We start from the raw sequence: 23,697 nt of genomic DNA, 5'->3' as shown, positions 1-23,697 counted from the left end.
CTACCGCAGTGTGTAATAAAACAGAGTTCCACTATCTTTTGGATTGAATCAATGCATAATTTCTCAGTAAACTAATGTGCACTCTATTTTGAATCCACATTAATCACTCTCTTTTATATGAATTCCAATTTAGGTGTAAATCATCCACTTTCCATTAAGGTATACACTTCCTCAGTAAAATGTGAGTGCAGCTTTTCTGTATGGAAGCAGAGTTAATGTAGCTAAAAGAACTCTACCTAAGATTGCTGCAAGCAGCTTAAAAATATGAATCAAAGCTAGTTCAGTTAAAACTTGAGTAATTTAAGGAAATTGCCTAGGCAAGTAATTGGTATTATACCAAAACTAAATATTTCACAGTTACATTTGCTTTTGCCTAAAAATAAAAACTGGAGCAATACAAGGGAAAACTGCCAAGACTGAAAATAATATGCAGCAGCTGTAAGTAATTGGGAGGGATAATCATAATTAGACAAGATGTAAGATATGTGTTGAAGCCCAGATTGGATCTTCCTGTTGACAACTGGAAGAAATCCCAAAGGCCTGGACTTCACACCTAGTCCAAGCCCTTTTGCTCCGCACCTGAGAGCCCCACCAGAACCAAACTTGACACCAGATCAGCCTGAAACCATTCTCCAGAGGCCATGCACCACACTGTTCTCCTTGGGGTAAAAGAGAGGGAAAATGAAAAAAGGAAGGAGTCATTCCCCCTGCCTTCAAGGAGTCTGCACATCAGAGGGGACTGGCCAATTATCTAGCAGTAAATGGCATTAAATAAAAGAAGCCAAGATACTAAAGAGAATCAATATTTTTGTAAGATAACATGGAGGATAGCTTCATACAACCAGAGAAGCATTGATTTAACCAAGTGTAGATTAAGAATGAAATAAAATGTGTGTGTTCCATGGAGAAGAGAACGCTCTATGGGGACAGGGGCCATTTCTATTTTGCTCAGAGAATGCCTAGCACATAGCACCCACTGAATTTGCTAAATGAATGAGTAAATAAGGAGTGTTTCGATCATACCTGAGGGAGTATTGATCCTGTGTTAGCTGCTGTACTGGATGCTTTAATGTATCAACACATTTAACCTTCATGATAAATTTTGAGATACCACCAGTTCTTTTTTTATTCTTTTTTTTTATTATTATTTTTATATTGGGGAACAGTATGTTTTTCCAGGGCCCTTCAGTTCTAAGTCAAGTTGTTGACCTTTAGTCTAGTTGTGGAGGGCGTAGCTCAGCTCCAAGTCTGGTCGCCGTTTTCAATCTTTAGTTGCGGGTGCGCAGCCCACCATCTCATGTGGGAATTGAACCAGCAACCTTGTTGTTAAGAGCTTGTGCTCTAACCAAATGAGCCATCCAGCCGCCCCAAGATACTACCAGTCCTTGTTTGCAGATGAAGATACTGAACTCAGCACAGTTAGGAAACACACCTAGGTGAGTCCAGTTAGAAGGAGGTGGAGCTGGACCTTGAGTCAATATTATCTGGATCTACAGTCCATATATTATGTACATTATATTTAAAAACTAGAAAGCCTTAACTTTACTAAGAAAATGGAAAGAATAGCAAGCAGCCTTTTCTGTTGTTTGTTTTAAAATATCGTCCCTGACATACCCCATTTCATTCCTTCTTTCTATTCCTTTTCCATAAAATGGTGAATATGAAATCATCTAACATTGCTCAAAAGTTGGGTCCTCTCTCCTCTCCTCTCCCCTCTCCTCCTCTCCTCTCCTCTCTCTCTTTCTCTCTCTGTTTTAAATCTTTACCCTTTTGTTTCTTCCTCCTTTACTACCCTTTTCATTCTCCTGTTCATCTAAATTTAAACTTCCTCTTCTTTCTTCATTCTTCTCCTCAAAACTAATTCTTTGTCTTAAGAGCAAGAAGTCATAGGAGCAAATATTAAAATAGGGTATTTTATCAAAGTTGTCTTGAATTAGACAACTACATATTTGGAAATATTTTCTATCTTCAACAAACATCTGTGGAACGCGTTTGATATAGGATACAGATGCACATTATGAGGAGGAATATTCCATGACTTCCATATGCTTATAGTCCAGTGGAGGAGAAAGATATATACAATTTATTATAAGTTAAAAAAGACTTATTTCTGAAATCAGGAATAAGCAGAAGACTAACACTTCCTATTAGAAAGATCGGGGGCTACCTCATGGAGGAGGTGGTACGCTAGATCTTTAAGGAAGAGTAACACTTTGATTGATGGAAAAGAGGGATAGAAAGGAAGGTCATTTATGCTTAAGGATATAGAATGTGCAAACGACAAGGAGTAAGGAAAATACCCTATATGTTTAGAAATTAGCTCATATGGCTGGAGCTGAGTGTGTGAGTCTGGATGAGTCGACAAGAACCAGATAACAGAGGTCCTGAGTGCTGAGCTACAGATTTTTGGTTTCCTCTGTAGGCAGTGAAGACCCCTGAAGGTTTTAGGTTAACAAGGGTTTGTACTCTGGCCTCCAGTAGTACAATCTATTGTCCGCAGAATAGCCAAGCAATCATATAAAAATGTCAGCTAGCTTCCTCTCCAATGGCTTCCCATATCACTCAAAATGAAGCTGAAACCCTCACTGTAGCCCAACTACACCTCTGACCACATGTCCTAGCCCTCTTAATTTTACTGAGGATGAGTAGCACTATGATATTCACAGGCAACTAAAACATGGCAGAGAACGTAAAACAGATCTGACCATCCCAGAGGCACAGCTGGATGTCTCCTGGGAAATTCAGGACTAAATCTGGAGGCCATGTGTTCATCTACACTCCCTGTCTTTTGATGCAAGAGGGTGATGCTACAAAGTTTGATTCATGCCTGTCCCGTATATAATCTGCCTCATGACCTACCTTTTGCTCAAAAGCTGAAGGGAGGTATTCTGACTCTGTATAGGTCTTAGAAGATAAAATGTGAATGATGAAAGACAGTATTTTCCTGAAAAAAGAAGTCAAGATATTGTGTCCCCTTAGGTGTTTATGGTGACTGTATGGGAAATGGATATGAACCTTATCAATTCATTTAATAAATATTATTGAACATTTATTTAGTACCACACTCTGTTCTGTACCAACAATAAAGATACATATAATAAAACTTGGCTTGAAGACATTCTTAGTCAAATAGGGAAAGATAGACATGTAAATATGATGTGATAAATATGCAAATATATCAAACATGGTGCTAAATTAATTTGGCCTGTGGAATTTTATAAAGAGTTTTCTCTTTTAAAGGAGATGAAACTTAATCTGAGTTTTGAAGCTGATTTTTAATAGCTATTTTCTATAATTTCTAACTGTTACATTCTATAATTTCTTAAGATTTTCTGTAATTTCTTAAACAGCTGATTGGGCTTTAACATGCTATGCAAATATAATTGTTCCAAATAGTACTGAGACTCTTAACTTTAGCCTTGTGCTTTAAATCATTCAATTAACAAGTCACAAAACAACACATAATAAATATGTCGATGGGACTAAAGTTATATAATAACAGGCTAACCCAAGACAATGGACCACCATGCAACCATTTTTAAAAAGTGATATATATATATATATATATATATATATATACACTCACACACACATATATATGTGTGTATATATGTATATATATATGCATATATATATATATATATATATGTATACTAATGTGTGTATATCATTGCATTTTGAAATAATTGTGTTTGTACCTGCTGCCTGGACTACTTACCTAGGGTGACTCCTTGTCACCATATATATCCTAATGTTCTATATTTGCCTTTTTATTTATACCTCCATCTAGAATGACACTTTCCTAAGAGAAGAATTGAGGGGTGCCTGGTTATCTCAGTTGGTTAGAGCGTGGTGCTGATAACACCACAGTTGCCGGTTCGATCCCTGCATGGGCCACTGGGAGTTGCATCCTCCTAAAATAAACAAACAAATAAATAAATAAAAATAAAAATAAATTAAACTCTAGCCATAGGGATTTAAAAGAAAAAAAAGAGTGAAAGAGAGAAGAATTGATTTTTATTCATCTTTACTGTGTTCAATTCCCAGCATATAAAAGACATTCAATATATACTTAAGGAGTATGAATTGTGATATATAACTTGACATTAGATATCTGACCTCATATTCACTTTACTAACTTTACTGTTTGTATTGTGGGCTGCTAATTCAGTGGCTATTCTACAGTACCATTGTTATACTAATTGCAGAATTAACAATGCAGCAACAGTCCCCCACTTTATTTTAGAACTAATAGAAGTTTTGCAGTCACAAAACTAACAAGTATATTAATTTGAGACATCTGTGGAAAAATCTATATACTCATTTAATTGCAAAGTAGTATTTAATTTTTAAGTACATTATTGATATATCTTTGCCATGTCTAAGATAATAGGACACTGAGTAAAAGATAAAAAGACATATTGGGGGGAAAGATGGCATTGAAAATATATGATATAAAGGAGTGTACATGGTGATATATGGAATTAAGTAACAAAAGGATCATAACTATCTTATTAGTTATTATATTCCCAGTTCTTAGTATAGAGCCTGGTACCTAGTTCAGTACCTATTTGCTGAATAAGTGGTATACTGTAAATACTGTAGCCTATAGGCAAGTGGCTTGATTCAGAAGAAATTCTAATTTATAAGAGAAAAAAATATTCTTTTAACTCTAACTTATTCATTTATTTAATTGAATTGTTCATTCAACAGACATTTCTTGAGCATTGACTATGTACCAGACTTTGTGTCTGGAAACATCAAGATAAATAAAACAGGATTCAGAGAGTTTACAGTCTGGTGAGATAAATAGATATTTATACAACTATTTGCAATTCAGTATTCTAGTTATATAAAAGGAATATACATGGTGGCCTAAGGACACACCAGTATCATCTGCTCAGCTTGTTGAAAGAGAGGGGATTCAATAAAGTTTGCCTGCAAAACGCATTTTATGGATATGGAGTTTTGAGCGTCCTTTATACTCTACCCACTTAACGTACTATTTAATTAGTCAAGATAATAAAATGTTATCTTTCTTTGGATGCTTGGCTTTTAAGATTTATTTCTTATTTATGAAATCGTTTTATATGCTTTGTTTATTATACTGTTTTTATTGCACTCAAGATCCTTAAAAAACAACAGCAAAAATAACTCTGAAATAGCTGTCATTGAGAAGACAACAGACCAATTAAATATTTATTTATATTTTAAAAAAGACTACTTTCTAGGTCTTGAACAAGAGCAAATTTAAGGAGTTTTAGGGTTTTAAATTAGACTTCTTAGCTATCAAAACTTGAAAAGTTATCTGTTCAACAATAGACTTATTTTCTTCATAATCTTCTCATTTTTTAGAACTCATTTGCGATGCCAAAAAAAAGCATGAAATAGTTGATCTTGCTCTGTGTTTACTAAACAGTAGTTGTCTCAGTCCCTGAATCTCACTTACCTGGAACCAACAATTGAACTGTCAAGGAAACTTCCCACTGGCAGGGGCCAATGCATCTTTCACCCCTTCTAATTTCTTAGAGGTATAAACAATGCAATTAATTCTTCTTGTAATGTGGAAATATAGACATTGGTGAAAGTTCCATTAAAAACTACCTGCTGGTAATTCAAATTCAGTAATTAAAACTGCTCCTGGATTTGAGTTATGGATTTGGGGGTAAAATAGTATATATTTTTTATTACGTTATTCACTTTGTATTAGAAAACAGTGCTTGAAATCCAGGTTTCATTAAAAGTAGTTAAAAGTATGGTGAAGGAGGGTTTTTTTTATTACTATTATAATTATTATGGTAAATGAGAATCAATCTCAAGCAAGGCTGAGCATGTCTGCGACATTCACTTTCTGGAACGCAATATAATTCACATTCAAAGAGGTAACTGTCCTCTTGTGAAATGAAGAGGAATTCATTCAGCATACCCCCACAAATCCCAAGCTTTGTGAGTCTCTAAGTGAAATCCCTCAGTGAAAATTCAACACAACAGTTAGTCAAGTACCACATGAGCTTCTCATGTATAAAACCGTGATCTTTCTACCATGTTAATGTAATCATACAATTCCAAAGCTCTAAATTCTTCAAAATCTCCTTCGGTATAAAAAGCTAAGCTTTTTTTTTATTATTATTATTATTATTATTATTATTATTATTATTATTATTACTACTACTATTATTGAGATCATTCTATCTGCCTAGAGTTCCAGTTTCAATTCCCTCCACTTTAGGCCTCAAACTTCATGGTCCAACAAGATTAGTCTACTTTTAGACCCTAGAATATATGCTGTGCTCTATCCTTTCCTCATGAATATGTTATTTCTTCTAGCCAAATGATTTTTTGCTTTTTACCTTTTGGTAAACTTTTTTTACCCTTTGGTAAAAACTTTTTTACCCTTTGGTAAAATTCTGTGTTAAACCATTCCTCCTTTGCCTGGGCAGATTTAAATACACAATTTTCTGTGTCATTGCCGTGTGCACATGCAACTCTACCATTCCTAGGATTGTATTACATTGTTTGAACATCTTGCCTCACCTCCGAAACAAACAAACAAACAAACAAACAAACAAAAAAGTTGGAAGAGAGAATCTCTTGTTTGTTTTTCCAGCATGTAGTACAGTATTTGGCCAATAAAAACGATTCACAAATATATGCATGTCACTTATATGTGGAATCTAAAAAAGCTGAACTCGTAAAAATGGAGAGTAGAATGGTTACCAGAGGCTGAGAAGTGGGGGAATTGGGGTATGTTGTTTAAGTGTACAAACTTGGAACCAGTAGACAAATAAGTCCTGGAGAACTAAAGCACAGCATGGTGATTATAAACAATACTGTATTATAACCTTCCAAGTGGCAAAGAGACAGGATCTTAATGGTGCCCCCTACAGGAAAGAACTGAGAATTATATGATGTGATAGAGGTGTTAGCTATGGAGGTAGTATTGCAATATATAAATGTATCAAATCAACACCGTTGTACACCTTAAACTTACACAATGTTGTATGTCAATTACATCTGAACAAACATAATTAAAAAAAATTATTCCTGAATGAATATTGTCCACTAAGACAAATCTTTATAATGCATATAGGAAGAATAATCACGTTAGCTTCTGTATATTCAGTGCTTAGTATGTGTCTGGCCCAGTGCAGTGTGCTATATGTGCTTCATCTCCAATTCTCACTACAAACCTGCCAAGTGGATTATATTATTCATATCTCTATTTTACCCTCCGGGGGAAAAAAAAAAGGGAAGCTCAGAAAGGTTAGTCAAATAGGCCACACATTGCTCCAATATACTCAGCTGCCTTTTGATTAGTGGGAAGATCCTGGAAGACAAATTAGATTTTGATTTTGTCTTTTCCATTTCTTTCCAGCTCCAAGTACAGCCCAGTATGGAATTACCGGGAGCGCCGACGTTCTTTTCTCCTGCTGGTACCTTGTGTTGACACTGTCCTCTTTCACCAGCATATTCTACCTGAAGAATGCCATTCTACAATAAATTTAAAGACCCATAAAAGGCTTTTAAGGATTCTCTGAAAGTGCTGATGGCTGGATCCAATCTGGTACAGTTTGTTAAAAGCAGCGTGGGATATAATCAGCAGTGCTTACACGGGGATGATCGTCTTCTGTAGAATTGCTCATTATGTAAATACTTTAATTCTACTCTTTTTTTGATTAGCTACATTACCTTGTGAAGCAGTACACATTGTCCTTTTTTTAAGATGTGAAGGCTCTGAAATTACTTTTAGAGGATATTAATTGTGATTTCATGTTTGTAATCTACAACTTTTCAAAAGCATTCAGTCATGGTCTGCTAGGTTGCAGGCTGTAGTTTACAAAAACGAATATTGCAGTGAATATGTGATTCTTTAAGGCTGCAATACAGGCATTCATTTCCCTGTTTCAATAAGAATCAATCCACATTTTAAAAGATGCATTTTTTTCTTTTTTGATAAAAAAGCAAATAACATTGCCTTCAGATCATCTCTTCAAAATATAACACATATCTAGATTTTTCTGCTCGCATGATATTCAGGTTTCAGGAATGAGCCTTGTAATATAACTGGCTGTGCAGCTCTGCTTCTGTTTCCTGTAAGTTCAGCATGGGTGTGCCTTCATAAAATAATACTTTTCTCTTCGTCTCCAAAAACATTTTACCAAATCCTACAATTGAAAGCAAAACAACAACAACAAAAAAGAAACCACAGTGATAAAGTTAAACTATATCCTATCTCTAAAGAAGGAATAAGCTGTTGGACTGTAAAAACTTATTCCTTCATTATCAATGAGGTTTGAGAATTTTGCCCCACAATAACTCAGATTTGTGAAGGAAAACAACAGGTAAATTTACCATATGTCTTTATTTGTAGCTAAACGTTAGAAAAACTTTGGGAAATAATTCCCTTTATAAAGACAGTCGATCAAAGGGATTGCCTAGCAATCCAACATCTTTTCCTCTCACTGTTCCAAGCCAAAATTTTAAAGATGGTTTTTCAGAAAGGATATACAAAGTTCAATCACCTAACACTATATCAGTTGGTAAGCACTCAAAATTAATTTGGTTCTGTGGCAGGTAAGTTGGTAAGATAAGGTGTTCCTCTGGAGAAGAGCATTTTGCATATTTTTTATCTGGAAACATCACCCAGTTGATAGTTTGGAAAGCATGTTATATAAAAAAAAAATCAAACTATATTATAACAAATATTCCATGCTGGTATGGAGCAGATCAATCTCTGAAATAACTAATTCTATAGTAAAATATTTCTCTATAGCCATGTCAGCTCAAACAAGTAAGGCCAAAAAGAAAAAAAATGACCATGCTTTATTTTTTCTTACATGACATATGTAGACAAATGAAGACAAGTGATGAGAATATCTTAAGATATATTAATTATAAAATTATCATGAATATTAAATTATTTCTATTATAAAAAATCAAAACTACATTTTTGAAGGAAAATGCTGTTACTTTAAGAAGCATTACATAACAAAAATAGTTTGATGGTTTTACTTTTACTAAAGACCATACTCTTGAAAGCCATTTTACAAACTTGATGAAGTTACCAATTTCACTACACCTAGAGAGACTTCTGCAAATAGACAGTCACCTTTTGCAAATCATAAAAACAACAAAAAACACCCACTAATAAAGTTAGATGCAAGAAATTTCACAGAAGTTGTACATATTTAAGATAACTAATATTTTGCCCTGAAAGAGATAACTTGAAAATCATGATTTTTCCAAGTAAAATTTAGTCCCAAAATACACCATAAATCTAATTAGAAAAATGAATCCTAAATGAGGAGGCATAAATATACAATGTTTCCATAAAATGGCAATAATATGGCATAATGCTATTAAATTTCCTCATGTAATAATTTATTACATTACTTCAACTGACATTTAAAATGTTTTTTTAAAAATACATATGGCATTTTAACTTTATTATTGATTTGCTTCTTAAAAATACTCTATGTGGAACTGGTGAGTAAATTACAGAACATTTTTTTGTATTGCAGCTTTAAAGTGGCACACTCCATAATAATCTACTTACTAGAAATAGTGGTGCTACCACAAAAGTGTTAACCATCAGTACCAATGTTTGGGAAAAAGAAACAGATCAAGAATGCATATTATACAGTGACCGCTTTCCTAGAGTTAAAAATACCTCCTCTTTGTAAGGTTTGTAGGGTAAATGTGAGGTAAATCGAGATATAAACTATGGATGAACCAAATAATTAGTTCAAAGTGTTGTCATGATTCCGAATTTGTGGAGTCTGGTGTTATTACCATAGAATGTGACAGAAGTACAGTCATAGCTCAGTAGCTATATGTATTTGCCTTTATGTTAGAAGAGACTTTCTTGAGTGACATTTTTAAATAGAGGAGGTATTCACTATGTTTTTCTGTATCACAGCAGCATTCCTAGTCCTTAGGCCCCTGGACAGAGTGAAATCATGAGTATTTATGAGTTCAATATTGTTCAAATAAGGCTACAGTATTTGCTTTTTTGTGTGAATGTATTGCATATAATGTTCAAGTAGATGATTTTACATTTATGGACATATGAAACATCTGATTACTCCATTTTATCAGTCCTGACTGTACAAGATTGTTGCAATTTCAGAATAGCAGTTTTATGAAATTGATTTACCTTTTGATCTATAATAATTTTTTCTAGCTATTCATTTCAGCATTATATTTCCACAAGTTACATTTGTGGGATTCCTTTTGTTCCCCTGAATATTTTGTCAAAGAAAGAAGTAAGAAAAACAAAAAGCAACTGAGAATGGAGAGAGGAAAGAAAAAAAAAAAGACAGAAAAGTGAAGGAAGTAAAGAGAGAGGAAAAAAAGGAGGAAAGAAAGAAGGGAGGGAGGGAGGAAGAAAAGAAGTAGGGAAGGAAGGAAGGAAGGAAGGAAGGAAGGAAGGAAGGAAGGAAGGAAGGAAGGAAGGAAGGAAGGAAGGAAGGAAAGATGGGAGAGAGGGAGGAAGAACCAGAATATTAGGGTTATAGACTTAATTCATTTGCATTCTTGGTTTAACTTCAAGTGGTGTAATTATATTTTACAATGATCCCATTTAAAATGTAAGTCCTGTTACACCATTAAATTCCTATTATGCAGCAATTATATAATGGAAAACACAGCCCAAATTATGGTATTGTGTATTTTGGGGGACTCTAAAAGATTTCACAGTGCGAATGTCAAACTTCAAGCTAATTTGGGGGGTTTAAAACTTAACTGAAAAATTAATGCTTCATCATAACATTTAAGCTGTATCTAGAAAGTAGATTGGAGAACTGAGGAAATTACCCAGATAATTCAGGACAAAATATATACATACATATAAATACCCCAATGTGTGAACTCAGAAAAGTCTGAGAAATTTATCAAAGCCAATCATCTATATTGATCAAATTTATTGAATAATTGTTAATACATCTATTGTACTTAGCTTTGTGACACAGCCAAAAGTACCTATTTAATCTTTTCAATAAAAATTGTTTTTGAAATTCAGAAATGATTTAAAAAGAGGTCAGGTTTTTAACTATTTATTGAAGTATGTGGATGTACAGTATTTCAATAGATATGAATATGAATAAATGGTATGCCTTAAGATCCTTTGAATATGTATTTACTTTAAAGACTGGAAAAAAGCTCTTCCTGTCTTTTAGTAAAACATCCATATTTCATAATCTGATGTAAAATATGTTGTACTGTTTCCAATAGGTGAATATAAAGTCAGTTTATCAATTAAAATATGTATTTGATTCATTTTAAAACTCGTTAGTTTAAGAGAAAAAAGACAGAAATAATAGTTTAAACATATTTCTGCTATTCCCTTCTTTATTTTCTGCTTCATCCACTGCACCACACTCACATCTTGCAGGTACTCCAAAGCAATACTGGGTGAAAATATGGGATGCTATAGAGTCAAAGAGCTCCATGTTGTAGCATTTCTCTCCGCTGTTGATTTACAACAGGTTTGACAAGCTGAACTGCATCTAGTCTAAAGAAGTTTTCTGGAAAGATTTTAGTATCATTTTAGAACTTTCACCTGTTAAAATGCAGCAGAGTTAGCAACAGAGACTAATGATAAAATCCTGTTAGCTTTACAGGCTAAGCATCTGAAAACTCAAATGCTTATAGGAGTCAGGCAGATAGCATAATTTCATAAGACAGCTGAGTATAAAAAGGGAGCATATATTCCACCTCAAGGCATTCAGATACAATATTCTTAAAAACTTTGCTTTCCAAACAAAACATGATTTGTCTGACAACCCTTGGTTGGTGACTGCTATAATATGCAAATAAGATCCATCCCAAATGAATGATTTAGGGTCTCTTCTCCAAATATGTCCATCTATGATGATCAACCAAACAAAAAGAAAAAATGTAGTATCTAAATAAAAGAGCAAACCATGAAAAAAAAAATCCATGCTTGGTGTACTAAACTATTTTGAAATATGGGTGTATTGCTATTCTAGGAAAACCATATCTACCAAACCCCTCCCCCCCAAAAGAACTGAAAACACATTAATAAACCTGCATACCTCTTTGCTGAATATCACTACAGTCACTGTCAAAGTACTCCCCTTGGGAAGCTATGCACCGATGCCAGCGCCTAGTCCACCCTTCAAAGCAATTCTGGAACTCTTTTTCTGGAATGGCCATCAGAGTTGTCATCGTATTACCGTTGATGTCCTGAATGTCATCAAAATGTCTTCCTTTCAATATTTCCTTTATCTTCAGGTAAAGAAAGAAGTCATTGGGGGCCAGATCAGGTGAGTAGGGACGGTGTTCCAATACAGTTATTTGTTTACTGGCTAAAAACTCCCTCACATACAGTGTCATGTGAGCTGGTGCATTGTCGTGACGCAAGAGCCATGAATTGTTGGCAAAAAATTCAGGTTGTCTAACTTTTCATGCAGCCTTTTCAGCACTTCCGAATAGTAAACTTGATTAACTGTCCAGTTGGTACAAATTCATAATGAATAATCCCTCTGATATCAAAAAAGGTTGCAACAAGTTTGCGAACTTTATTGTCAGACCTTGTATGCTTTCACATTCGTATGCATTTTTTTAAATAATTCCAAACTTACTGAAATTACACAGGAATTCACATCTCTAGAGAAAGAGAACAAATTGACAAATAGCTCAAATAAATAATTTCCGGTCTTCATGGAGAAGAAGAAAGGAGGAACACTTTTCAGTCTTCTCCCTACAAGTATTGCCCACAGTCATACTAAGGCTAGCGCATATCTCACAAGGCCTTCAATCTAAGAAGCATGTTTTACCTCAGAGACAGATGTGGCAGCTAGAATTCGTCCTGAAGGGTCACAACTATCTCAACCTTGCATTTGGCTACAATGCCAAAGCACTTTAGCAGACATTGCTACTTTGACTTTCAAAGTACTTTAAAACGTTACTGTTGTCACATATTGATGATGAAAACGAGATTCAGAAATTTTAAGTCACTCACTGAAGACTATACTAAGTGGCAGATTTGAGCCAAATGTGCAATGTACTCGTAAAATACTCCCAATGTGTGTCTATTTCCATTTGCCTTCTTAGGAAAATGGAAAGAATGTGATGATATCTCTAGCTTCACAAGTATAAATATGTATATTTATATGTAAGTAAATTTGTTTATACCTATATTTTTTTTTTTCTTTAATGTCATCTCTTTGTTTTCCAGTGTCTCCAGAGGGTATGTGGTTTAAAGGCAAATCACATTATATATCTTATCTAAAATTTGGGGGGTATGGAACATACAATGAAATTGTCTTTAGACACACGGCCCTTGTAATATTAGACCAATCACACCAACTGGAGGATCTTGTCATAAGCATATGTATCTTTTTTTATATAACAATTTTCAAAAAACCTGCCAACTTTTGGATAATCCGCTAAGACTATTTCCTGGGCATCTGTAATCAACAGAATTCTTAGGGAAATGGAAATCAGAATATATACACATATTTTTTTAAAAGTCACAATAGAATACTGATTTTAATCTTGAGTGATGTTGTTTGAGACAATTTATATCAAAATACTAATTATGTGCACATCTGCTTGTGCTGGGGCAGTAGAACAAGAGGGAGATTCTAATTTTGGAAATTAAACTATATGCAACCTAAGAAATGCATTTGTATTTTGTTGTCAAAATATAAATATAATGCATATCCTGTGGACATAATTCTTTAGTTAGAAAAAAATGAAAAGCATGACTTTCAAACACATATAAAATGAGCACATTAATTCATTAATGAAGGACGGAGTAAGATGTTACAACCAGATAAAAGGACAATACAAAGAACAGACACTTTTACAGATTCAGAATATTGAAATTAATGTTAATAGAAGCAAAACTGGCTTCTTCCAGAATAAGGAAAATAATTCAGTTGAATCTTTAGCCAATAGAATTTATTTACATGTCTATACACAAGATATAGTCTACCTTCTTATCACTTACCTACAACTTGTAAAATAACTCAAATGCAATGAAAGGTCCTCATAGAATTAGAAGCAGGTAACCTGGAAGGGTGTGGTCTAAATAATGTATGGGGTTTTAACTGCAAACGAATTTTTTTTTCCTAAAAATGAGATGTAAAAATCTTAAAAGTAATTGAGATTGTTAATATTTTGATAACGTAGTAACCTCTATTGTAATGACTCAGAAAAAAAAAGCACACCAAGTTATATATCTAATTATTCTTCATTTTGTATATTCTAATTACTAATTATCTTCCTTATTTCGTAAACTATTATCCAATAGTTTGGGGCATATAGAAAATGAAGTAAACAATTAAAACATAACAAGAGCCACCTTGCTTCAAGAGCATACCTTGCTGGGGAAAAAATGAATACATTTTGGACACTTGTTAAAAGCAAGTCTTTTTGTCATTTGGAAAGAGGGACATTTCATTTATGGAATTTTACATCAACAGCAAGAAATATGAAAAACAGTTCAGAAAGCAATATTTCATCAACCAGATATAAGGATAATGGTGAAAACATTGCAAGAAACTATTGCAAGAGTTGAATGGTCTGCTTCCACTTAATGCTAATAAGCCCAGTTCTTGCACAGATTTTGGTTTGGTAGAAACTACAGGAGGTAACATGGTTCATTAGACTTTCAAAGTTTTAAAATGTTAAAGGGGGTGGTTTTCCTCCATTTCAAGTGAATTGCTAAAAGGATTGGGATGGTTCTCAGTGAAACTTTGAATTTGCTAGTTTCTTCATTAATGTTGACCTTTTTATATTAAAAGAAGTTAACTCTACACTAAACCACACCAGACTTCTACCTCCTGCAGTTTTGAATTGGGTTTAAAGAAGTATTCCAAGCATATGGAATTTCCTGAGAAAATTTGGGGACCATTGTGTAGAAAAAGGACTTATAAAATAGTCTTTGGAGACAATAATATGTGAATAATAAAGAACAATGGTGTATTGATGGTTCTAAAGCATATATTATGATCCACAGAATACTTACATAGTTTTCTAAGTAGGTTCATAAGCGTGGTCTATAGTTGCCTTGAAATTTGACATCTTCCTACCAAGCATTTGACAAGTGAGTGACCTGGCAAAAATGTCGTCAATTGCTCATTTTTGACATACTCCTTAAGAAATTTTTGCTAGAAATGCGAAACTGCTTCAAGCTGATATCTTTCAAAACAAAACACATACACACGCAAACACAAAATCGCACTGCTATCAGTGATCTGGAAAATAAGCTTGAAAGCCAGCCGTGCAGTGTTCTGGATAATTAAAAAGAAAAAAGAAAAAGAAGAAGAAGAAAGAAGAGAAGAAATAATGACAACAGTGCAGCCCACAGTTTTCTGTTTGTTTCATTTGCTAAGATTTTAGCATAAGTAACATATTGTGTTTAATTAATCAGAAGAAGGCACCTGCTTTAAATGCTGACACAGAGAAAAACAGATTTTCTTTTTTAATTTGGAAGGAAATTTATTTCTGGAAAGATATGTTTCCTGTTGATAGATAACTAGTTTATGCTTTTGAAAGTTTTACTGTCTAATAACTTTAAATGTTGACAAGGAGAAAGACTGTCTTTTTTTTTTTTTTTTTTTTTGAATTGTTAGGCCATATTTAGGCCAGGAGCAGAAACCTTACCTTAAAAGCCATCTTGTCTTGCTTTGTACCTTGTACCTGCCGGCTTGTATTTGCCTGGAGAAGCCGCCTGGAATGTAGAAACCATCTTATCCTAAAAGCCACCTGTGTTGCTTTGTACTTTGTACCTGCTGGCTTGTGTCTGTCTCCTAGGGGCTTATGATCAGTGAGCCTGGGGGCCAGGATGTGGAATTGCAGGGCTTGGTCATGCCCCGAAACCCTTTGTTGCCAGAGACAATGCAACAAAAACCCCCTGAAGCATTGAAGGGGGAACAGCCTCTTTACCCCCTCCTATAAAACTCCATACCCCGTTTTGCTCAGAGGGGTTATGGTCTTTTCTAGCCTGACCTCCCACTGCTCAAACAAACACACCAAATAAACTCTAATAGACCAATTTTGGCCTCCCGAGACTCATTCCTCCAAACATGCCTAACAATTTTGTGGCCTGTACAGGAGCCACCTTCGTTTACCCTTCAGCGGAGGACTTAGGTAAGTCTTCCCTCTTCCACCCTCTGACTCCGTCAGATTTGCCATCCAATACAAGACCTGGCACTAGGCCTGACCGTGTCCCGAGGCCAGGCCCGTGGGTCAGCCGTTGGCAGGGACACCTGCCCCAGTCTGCACTCTTCCCCTCCGCCAGACCTCAGGAAACCAACTGCTGGACACCCTGCCCTTTTCCTTTGTCCTCCAGGTGATTTAAGAAGGTCTACATTTACCTCCTTTTGTCCCCTATTCTCTTCCTTCATTACTATGGGCTCTGGCTCCTCCTCTTACTCCAGAGACTCCCCTTTGGGGATCCTTTTGATCCTTTTGATCCCCTTTGGGGATCCTTTGGGCCGCATTGAGAGGAATTTCCCCCGTTTTAAAGGCTAAAAGCCTTATTTCCTTTTCAACTGTGGCCTGGCCACAATGTAAGCTTTATAATGGCAATCCTGGCCACCTACCAGAACTCTTGACCTTGATGTTCTCCAAGATTTAGACAACCTCCTCCGCCAGCAGGGTAAATGGAGTGAGGTTCCCTACCTCCTGGCTTTCTATGAGCTGCATGGGGACTTGTCCCATTTCCTACCTAAGGGTGAATTATGCCTCTTGGGTTTAGCTTCAGCCTCTTCTTCTCCCCCTGCTCCAGAGTCCTTACCCCCTAACCCTGATCTGGATCCTTTTGACCCCCCTGATTTTTATTTTCCTTCCCGACCTCCACTAATTTAAAGCCCCCCACCATATCCACCCGCTGCCTGTGCGTCACCACCGGATACATACTTCCTCTTCTTCCTCAAAGCCGATATTCCCGCTTCCTCCACTACTGCCCCGCTTGCTCCCAACCTTTCTTCCCCTCCTCACACCCGATCTGGACAGCCTTATGCACCCCCAGCCACCGAGATGCCTCTCAGGGAAGTGGCAGGCACTGAAGGCCCCGTTAGAGTCCACGTCCCTTTCTCGATGATGGACCTGAGTCAGACTGAATCTAAGCTAGGCTCCTTTTCTTCTGATCCCTCCCGCTTTATTAAAGAGTTCAAATACCTCACCCTTAGCTATGACCTTACTTGGAAGGACATCTATATTATTCTCTCCATGTGTACTAACTCTGATGAATAGGATCGTATCATTCAAAAAGCTAGGAAAATAGCTGACTCCATGCATCGGCAAAATAATAGCACCTATCCCTCTGGGGAGGTAGGTGGCCGTTCCTACCCAGGGTCCTAACTGGAATTACCAGACTCACCCCCACCCCAATTCCGACTGCCTAAAGAGAGACCATATGAGTAATTGTCTCCTTCAGGACACGAAGGCAGCCATTCAGAAAGCTGCCAATTATGAAAAAGTTAGGGAAATCTACCAGGACCGCCATGAGAACCCAGCTGTTTTTCTCTCCCGCCTTTCAGAGGCCCTACAAACTACACTAATATTAATCCTGACTCTCCGCATGGCAGATCTGTCTTAGCCATGCATTCCATCTCCCAGTCGGCCCCTGATGTTCGCAGGAAGCTTTAGAAACTAGAGAAAGGTCCTCATACCCCACAAGCAGATCGTTTTGAACTGGCCTTTAAGGTCTGTAACAGTCAAGATGAGGAGAGTAGACAGGCCCATACTCAGGCCTTACAGATGGTTGCTGCAGCATTTTCCCTGGCCATTAGGCCGGGCTGGCCACAAAGGAAAGAACCGGGACCCCAATGCTCTGTGCAGCCTAATCAACCAGCTGCCTGCTTTAAATGTGAACTCCTGGGACACAGGAGCCGCTCTTGCCCTAACCCAAGTCCTCCTCCTAAGCCTTGCCCCCTATGTGGCCGTAGTGGACACTGGAAATCGCATTGTCCTTGACCCCTCAAGGCTCAGGAACATCCACTTCCTGGCCGGCCAAACACCACACCCCCGCCACGGCACCAGCATATGGGAATAATTTTTCCCTCCTGGGGATCCTCGGCACTGGTCAAGATTGAAGGGGCCTGGTCCTGTCACAGGCCTCCACCTCCATCATACATATAACAGAACCTCAGGTAACTCCTAGCTGCTGGTAAGGCCATTTCTTTCCTTCTGAAGGACACGGGGGCCACTTACTCGACACTCCCCGATTTTTCGGGCAAGCTCTCTCCTCTCATCTCCATTGTAGGGGTCGATGGGATATCTTCTCACTCCATGGCTACCTCCTCCCTTTTATGTTCCCTAGAGGGACACCCTTTTATTCATTCCTTCCTAGTGCTACCTCGTTGTCTCACTCCTATTTTAGGGAGGGACATCCTCTCCAAATTGCAATGCACTGTTACTCTATCTTTCTTCCACGACCACTTTTCTCGATTTATTAGCAAAGTCACCCCCGGAACCCACCCCTCCTCCCCTTCCAACCCACCTGATGTTGACCCCTCAGTACAGGGTACCTCCCGACCCGTTATCGCCAGTCACCACTCACCTCTTATCATCTCACTCAGCGAGCCCACTCACTTCTCCATTAAAGCTCAATATCCTATTCCTCATAAGTCCTCCCTGGACTCAAACCTCTAATTTCTAAGTTCCTCCAGGCAAAGAGTCTGCACCTCTCTTCTTCCCCTTACAATACTCCCATTCTTCCTGTCAAGAAGCTAGATGGGACATACGGCTTCATTCAAGACCTTCGAATTACCAACTAGGCAGTTATTCCCCTCCACCCTGTAGTTCCCAATCCGTAGACCCTTTTATCCCTCATACCTCCTGACACTCAATATTTTACTGTCCTTGATCTTCAGGATGCTTCCTTTTCTATTCCTCTACACCCCGATTCCCAGGACCTGTTCGCCTTTACCTGGACTGATCCTGATACCAACTTTCTCAACAATTAACTGGACAGTCCTCCCTCAGAGCCTTAGGGATAACACCCATCTTTTGGGCCAGGCCGTATGTGGGGACAGAGCCAGGAGTGCAGTTTCCAGGCTCTCAGCCTCACGTGGAAAGGTGCTGGCTTAGATAGTAAATGGCCATCAACTGTGATTGGATGGCCATCAGCTGTGGCTAGTAGGCTGTCAGCTGTAACCACTGAGCTATTGGCCACTAATATAACTGCCGTGGCTACGCTAGCAGCAAATGGGGGCTAGCAAGAAGATGGTGGCTGAGTTAGCAAGAGCAGATTGCAGTTAGCACAGTGGATTCCAGCTAGCAAGTGAGGTTGGTTGGCAGAGAGGTGGACAGCAGGTTGCAGATAGTGTGGCTCCTGCTTCCTGTGTCTCCAACCCAGACACCAGCGAGGCTATAGTGGTATGACTCCCCTATCTATGGCTCCATTTGTGTTCCTTTTTGGCCTCACCATATCCTGCATTCTTATATGGGGGAGCGGGACCAGAGACCCCGCATGACATCCCGCATGACACCGTAGCCCAAGACCTACCCTCCCTTTCCCTTCCTGGTTCTATGATTCTCCAATAAGTTGATGATCTCCTCCTTTGTAGCCCTACACCTAATATCTCCACTTCCCATTTCCACTTGCTCTTTAATTATCTGGCTTCCCTAGATTATCCCGTCTCCCTCCATAAGGCCCAATTCTCCACCCCAACCTTCACCCACCTAGGATTTTGCCTTTCCCCAGGTCACCGGGAAATCACTACAGAATGCTAAATCCTCATTCAGTCTATTCCCTTCCCTCCTCTAACCACGATCTTCTCTCTTTCCTTGGCTTGCTTGAATACTTTCACATCTGGATCCACAATTTTGGTCTCATTGCCAAACCGTTTTACCAGCTCACCACTGGCCCCCTCCTGCCTACTGCAGAGAACACCTCTGCTTTTTCTCAACTCCAGGTGGCTCTCATTTCCACCCCCACCCTTGCTTTAACTGTCAGGACTAAGCCTTTCTTCCTATACACCCGTGAATCTCGGGGGCTTGCTCTAGGCCTCTTGGGTCAGAAATCAGGCCCCAATCTCAAAGCTGTCGCTTACCTATCCAAACAACTAGACCCCACTGCCCAGGACTGCCCCCCCTGCTTCAGTGCCCCTGCCGCCTCTGCTTTCCTCACTTTAGAGGCTTTCAAAATTATTTGCTCTCAACCTATCAATGTTTTCTCACCCCATTCAGTCCTTAATCTTCTTAATAATAAGGTCCCTTTCTTTGTTAGCTCTTCTCGCCTTACTCATTATCAACTTCTTCTGACCTCTCCCCATATTATTCTTCTTCAGTCCCCTGCCCTCAATCCCTCCACACTTCCTACTTCCACCTCTGTGTCTCATTCCTGTATTGAGGGACTCGAATCTTCCAAACTTCTTCGCGTTGACCTTCCTTCAACCCCCTTCCTCATCTGGACTTACACCTGGTTTGTTGACGGGTCCAGTTACATTCGTAACGGAGAGCGCTATGCAGGCTATGCTGTTACCTCTGCCTATGAACTCAGAGACTCTTCCCCTCTCCCTTCCAACACTTCTGCTCAGGAGGCTGAACTTATTGCCCTTACCCGCGCCCTAACCCTCGCCAAAGGATGTTCTGTCAACATTTGTACAGACTCCAAATATGCCTTTTATATTATCCATTCCCATGCTGCAATCTGGGCAGAACACGGCTTCCTTACCTCCCAAGGTTCTCCTGTAGCTCATGGCCCCTTTATCCTCAAGCTTATTGAGGCTCCCCAACTCCCTGTTAGGTCATGCCCCAAAGCCACCAAAGGGGCTCTGGCCTTGTTACCATTGGTAACAACAAGGCTGATAGGGAGGCACACCGGGCCACCCTCCTCGGCTCTCGAGAGCCCATTCCTTAACTCCTTGCCATCCCTGAACTTCAGCCCACCTACATTCCCAATGAAATTACTTCTCTTACCAGTCAGGGAGCCATTTGGGAGGGCCCCTGGCTTACCGCTGTCGTGTCCTGCACGACAAGAGCTGTGAGAATCGAGAAGGGAGGCGCAGGGTTAAGAAAGACTGTAGCCAAGAATAGAGTGCAAGCAGGGCCAAGGGACTCAAGCCTCAAGGACTGAGCCCCGACTCAGGCCAATGCATAGCTTTTATTGGTTAACAAATGAGGAAGTAACGCTTGTTAATCTCAAGATCTCTGAATTATGTGCCTGCTGGCTATCTTTGCCAAGGCCTCATTATGCTCCAACATGTACTGTGTTTTCACACACACGCATAACTCCAGGAGATCCATTAAAGGGGAGGGACCAATATTATTCCATCAGGTCTCAGTTTGCTGAGACATCCCCTCAAGGGAGCTTTATTGATATCTTTCCATCAAGCCTCAGTTTGCTGAAGCACTCCCTTGTGAAATCCTGGGAAGAGCACAGGGGAACAAACGGTTTGGCAGCTGTAAGGCAACAACCTCCACCAGCAAACTAATCCTGCCCAATTTAGACATCCTTATGGCTTTCCACAACTCTCTTCACATTGGACATAGACTCCTATCCACTTTCTTTATGTCCCTTTAGCACTCACCCATGTCTTTCCTCTCTTTTAGCCAACATCACCCAGGCTTGCTCTACTTGCTGCCTCTCCAACCCTGAGGGGGCCATTCAGCACCCCCATCCTTTCCATCCCATGAGGACCGCAGCCACATCCCTGGCCAAGATTGGCAAATTGATTTCACTCATATGCCACATATCCGCTGACACCGCTATCTCCTCACCTTCCTGGATGCTTTCTCCGGATGGCTAGAAGCCTTCCCCGCCACGTCTGAAAAATCCTCCCCAGTCGCACATGCCCTTCTCCACCACATTATCCCCCGTTTGGCCTCCCGTCAACCATTCAGAGTGACAATGGTCCTAGTTTTATTTCCCAAATCACCCAACAAGTTGCCACCTCTCTGGTATTCAATGGTGACTGCATATCCCATATCATCCCCAATCTTCTGGAAAGGTAGAAAGGCTCACCTTACCCTCAAAACTCAATTCACCAAGCTGTCCTTAGAACTCCAGCAGGACTGGATTTCCCTCCTCCCTATTGCCCTTTCCTGCCTGCACGCTGCGCCCCCACCGCGCTCCAGCTTTCCTCAGCCAGTTTGAACTCATGTATGCTTGTCCTTTCCTCTTTGGCAACATACCCCCTTCCTCTTCACTTCTCCTTGGTAATTATCTCCCTCCCCTTTCTCTCACCCGGCATCTCCTCCACTACCATGCTGACACCTTCCTCCCCAAACCTCAGGCTGGAATTGAAATTCCAGCAACTCCTCTAGAACCGGGATATTGGGTCCTCTTGAAGGCGCTCCCAGACCAAGTCTGTTCCCTCCTTCCCAAATGGGAAGGACTCTATCAAGTCATCCTAACAACGCCCACAGCAGCCAAACTCTTAGAGATATCTTCTTGGATTTACCTATTTAGGCTCAGAAAGTCCCCGGAGACAGGAACCCCGGACATAGACCAACAAAAACATCAGAAGCTGGACCAGCCAGAGGGACCCCAGCCAAACACCCCAGCAGACATTTATACCTGCACTCGGACAGGGGACTGGAAGGTGGCAGTACGTAAGCAACAGACCACATGAGTAGTAAGACCTCACAGGTACGCACTGGGCAAGTTTACAATATCATCTTAAAGGATCTGACTTAAATGCCCCAGGATAGTTTAAGGGACTTAACTGACATCCAGGTAGAAAAAATGATCTGGGAATTGGCCTTCAACAAACTGTTACGGGGGGATTTTATGGACTATACACCAACTGAGCTTCAGGACTACTTGGAACTCTCTCTATAATCCCCAAATCCTTTATTCCGGCCTGTCAAAATGTACCATCAATCACCCTCCCTTATCTTCCCTAGGTTTACTCCTTTATCTCACCTTTCTCTGCTATCTCCCCTCCCCTGGACATGGGGACTGCGAAGACAATTCTTTAATTAGTGCGTCTCGCATTTTAGCTGCACGTGAAAATTTAACTAGATGCTGGGTCTGCCATACCAACCCGAGACACCTTCTATATACAATACCCATGTTAAGGCTTATCCAATTACTAACCACTCTCTAATCCAAATGCTGAACTCCTCCCTCCAGGACAAGAGGCCTCCCTTTTCCTTGAATATTTGTTGGGAAGGTAACCCACCCCTCTGCTTCCGTCTAACTTCCTTACAATATGTGACTTTCAACTTCTCCAAAACCTCTCTCACCTGTAACGCAAACTTAGGCTACACTCTCTGCTTTAATAACATCCATACATTCAACATCGACCCTGTCCAGGCCTTGGGTGCCTTAACCCAGGGCAGCTCAGCTGACTTAACTGGAGACATCCTAAAGCCTCTCAGTTGGTCTCACCTCCTCTGCCAACCTATCTTCAGTCAACCCTGCACCTTTAATGACACCCATTGTTGTCCTGAGACCATGACAACCTTGGACCAAGCCAACTTGACCAGCTGCAGACCACGGAAACTGGACAAATCCCTTCAGGGGACCTTACCCAGGTTTAACCCACCTCCAGCTTCCCCCTACACATCCAAGCTTGCCAACCTAAGTCCTTTCAAATCTTGTATCTCGCCTTCATCCTTTATCCTCCTTAGCCAATACAATGCTACCAATAACACTCTCACCCCCGCCCCACCGGGCCTGATGTGGCTGTGCGGGACCCTAACAACTGGCTCACCACCCAGCAGGAACCCCTTGAGGCCATAGCCCACTCCTATCTTAATAATTCCCTA

General features: G+C 39.3%; 1 protein-coding gene across 1 annotated transcript in view; it reads left to right on the top strand.

Annotated features, from left to right (window-relative positions):
• Positions 1–10,367, top strand: part of NEGR1 (neuronal growth regulator 1) — an 831,724-nt gene extending 821,357 nt beyond the window's left edge. The window contains exon 7 of the mRNA XM_033115332.1: positions 7,376–10,367. Coding sequence (XP_032971223.1) covers positions 7,376–7,500 — 125 coding nt within the window. The 3' untranslated portion in view covers positions 7,501–10,367. The remainder of the gene's footprint in view (positions 1–7,375) is intronic.
• The last annotated feature ends 13,330 nt before the right edge of the window (positions 10,368–23,697 follow it).

The sequence above is a fragment of the Rhinolophus ferrumequinum genome, chromosome 9 (assembly GCF_004115265.2).
Source record: "Rhinolophus ferrumequinum isolate MPI-CBG mRhiFer1 chromosome 9, mRhiFer1_v1.p, whole genome shotgun sequence".
NCBI lineage: Eukaryota > Metazoa > Chordata > Mammalia > Chiroptera > Rhinolophidae > Rhinolophus > Rhinolophus ferrumequinum.
The sequence above is the reverse complement of the archived record's forward strand: the minus strand, read 5'-3'. Positions and strand labels throughout refer to the sequence as shown.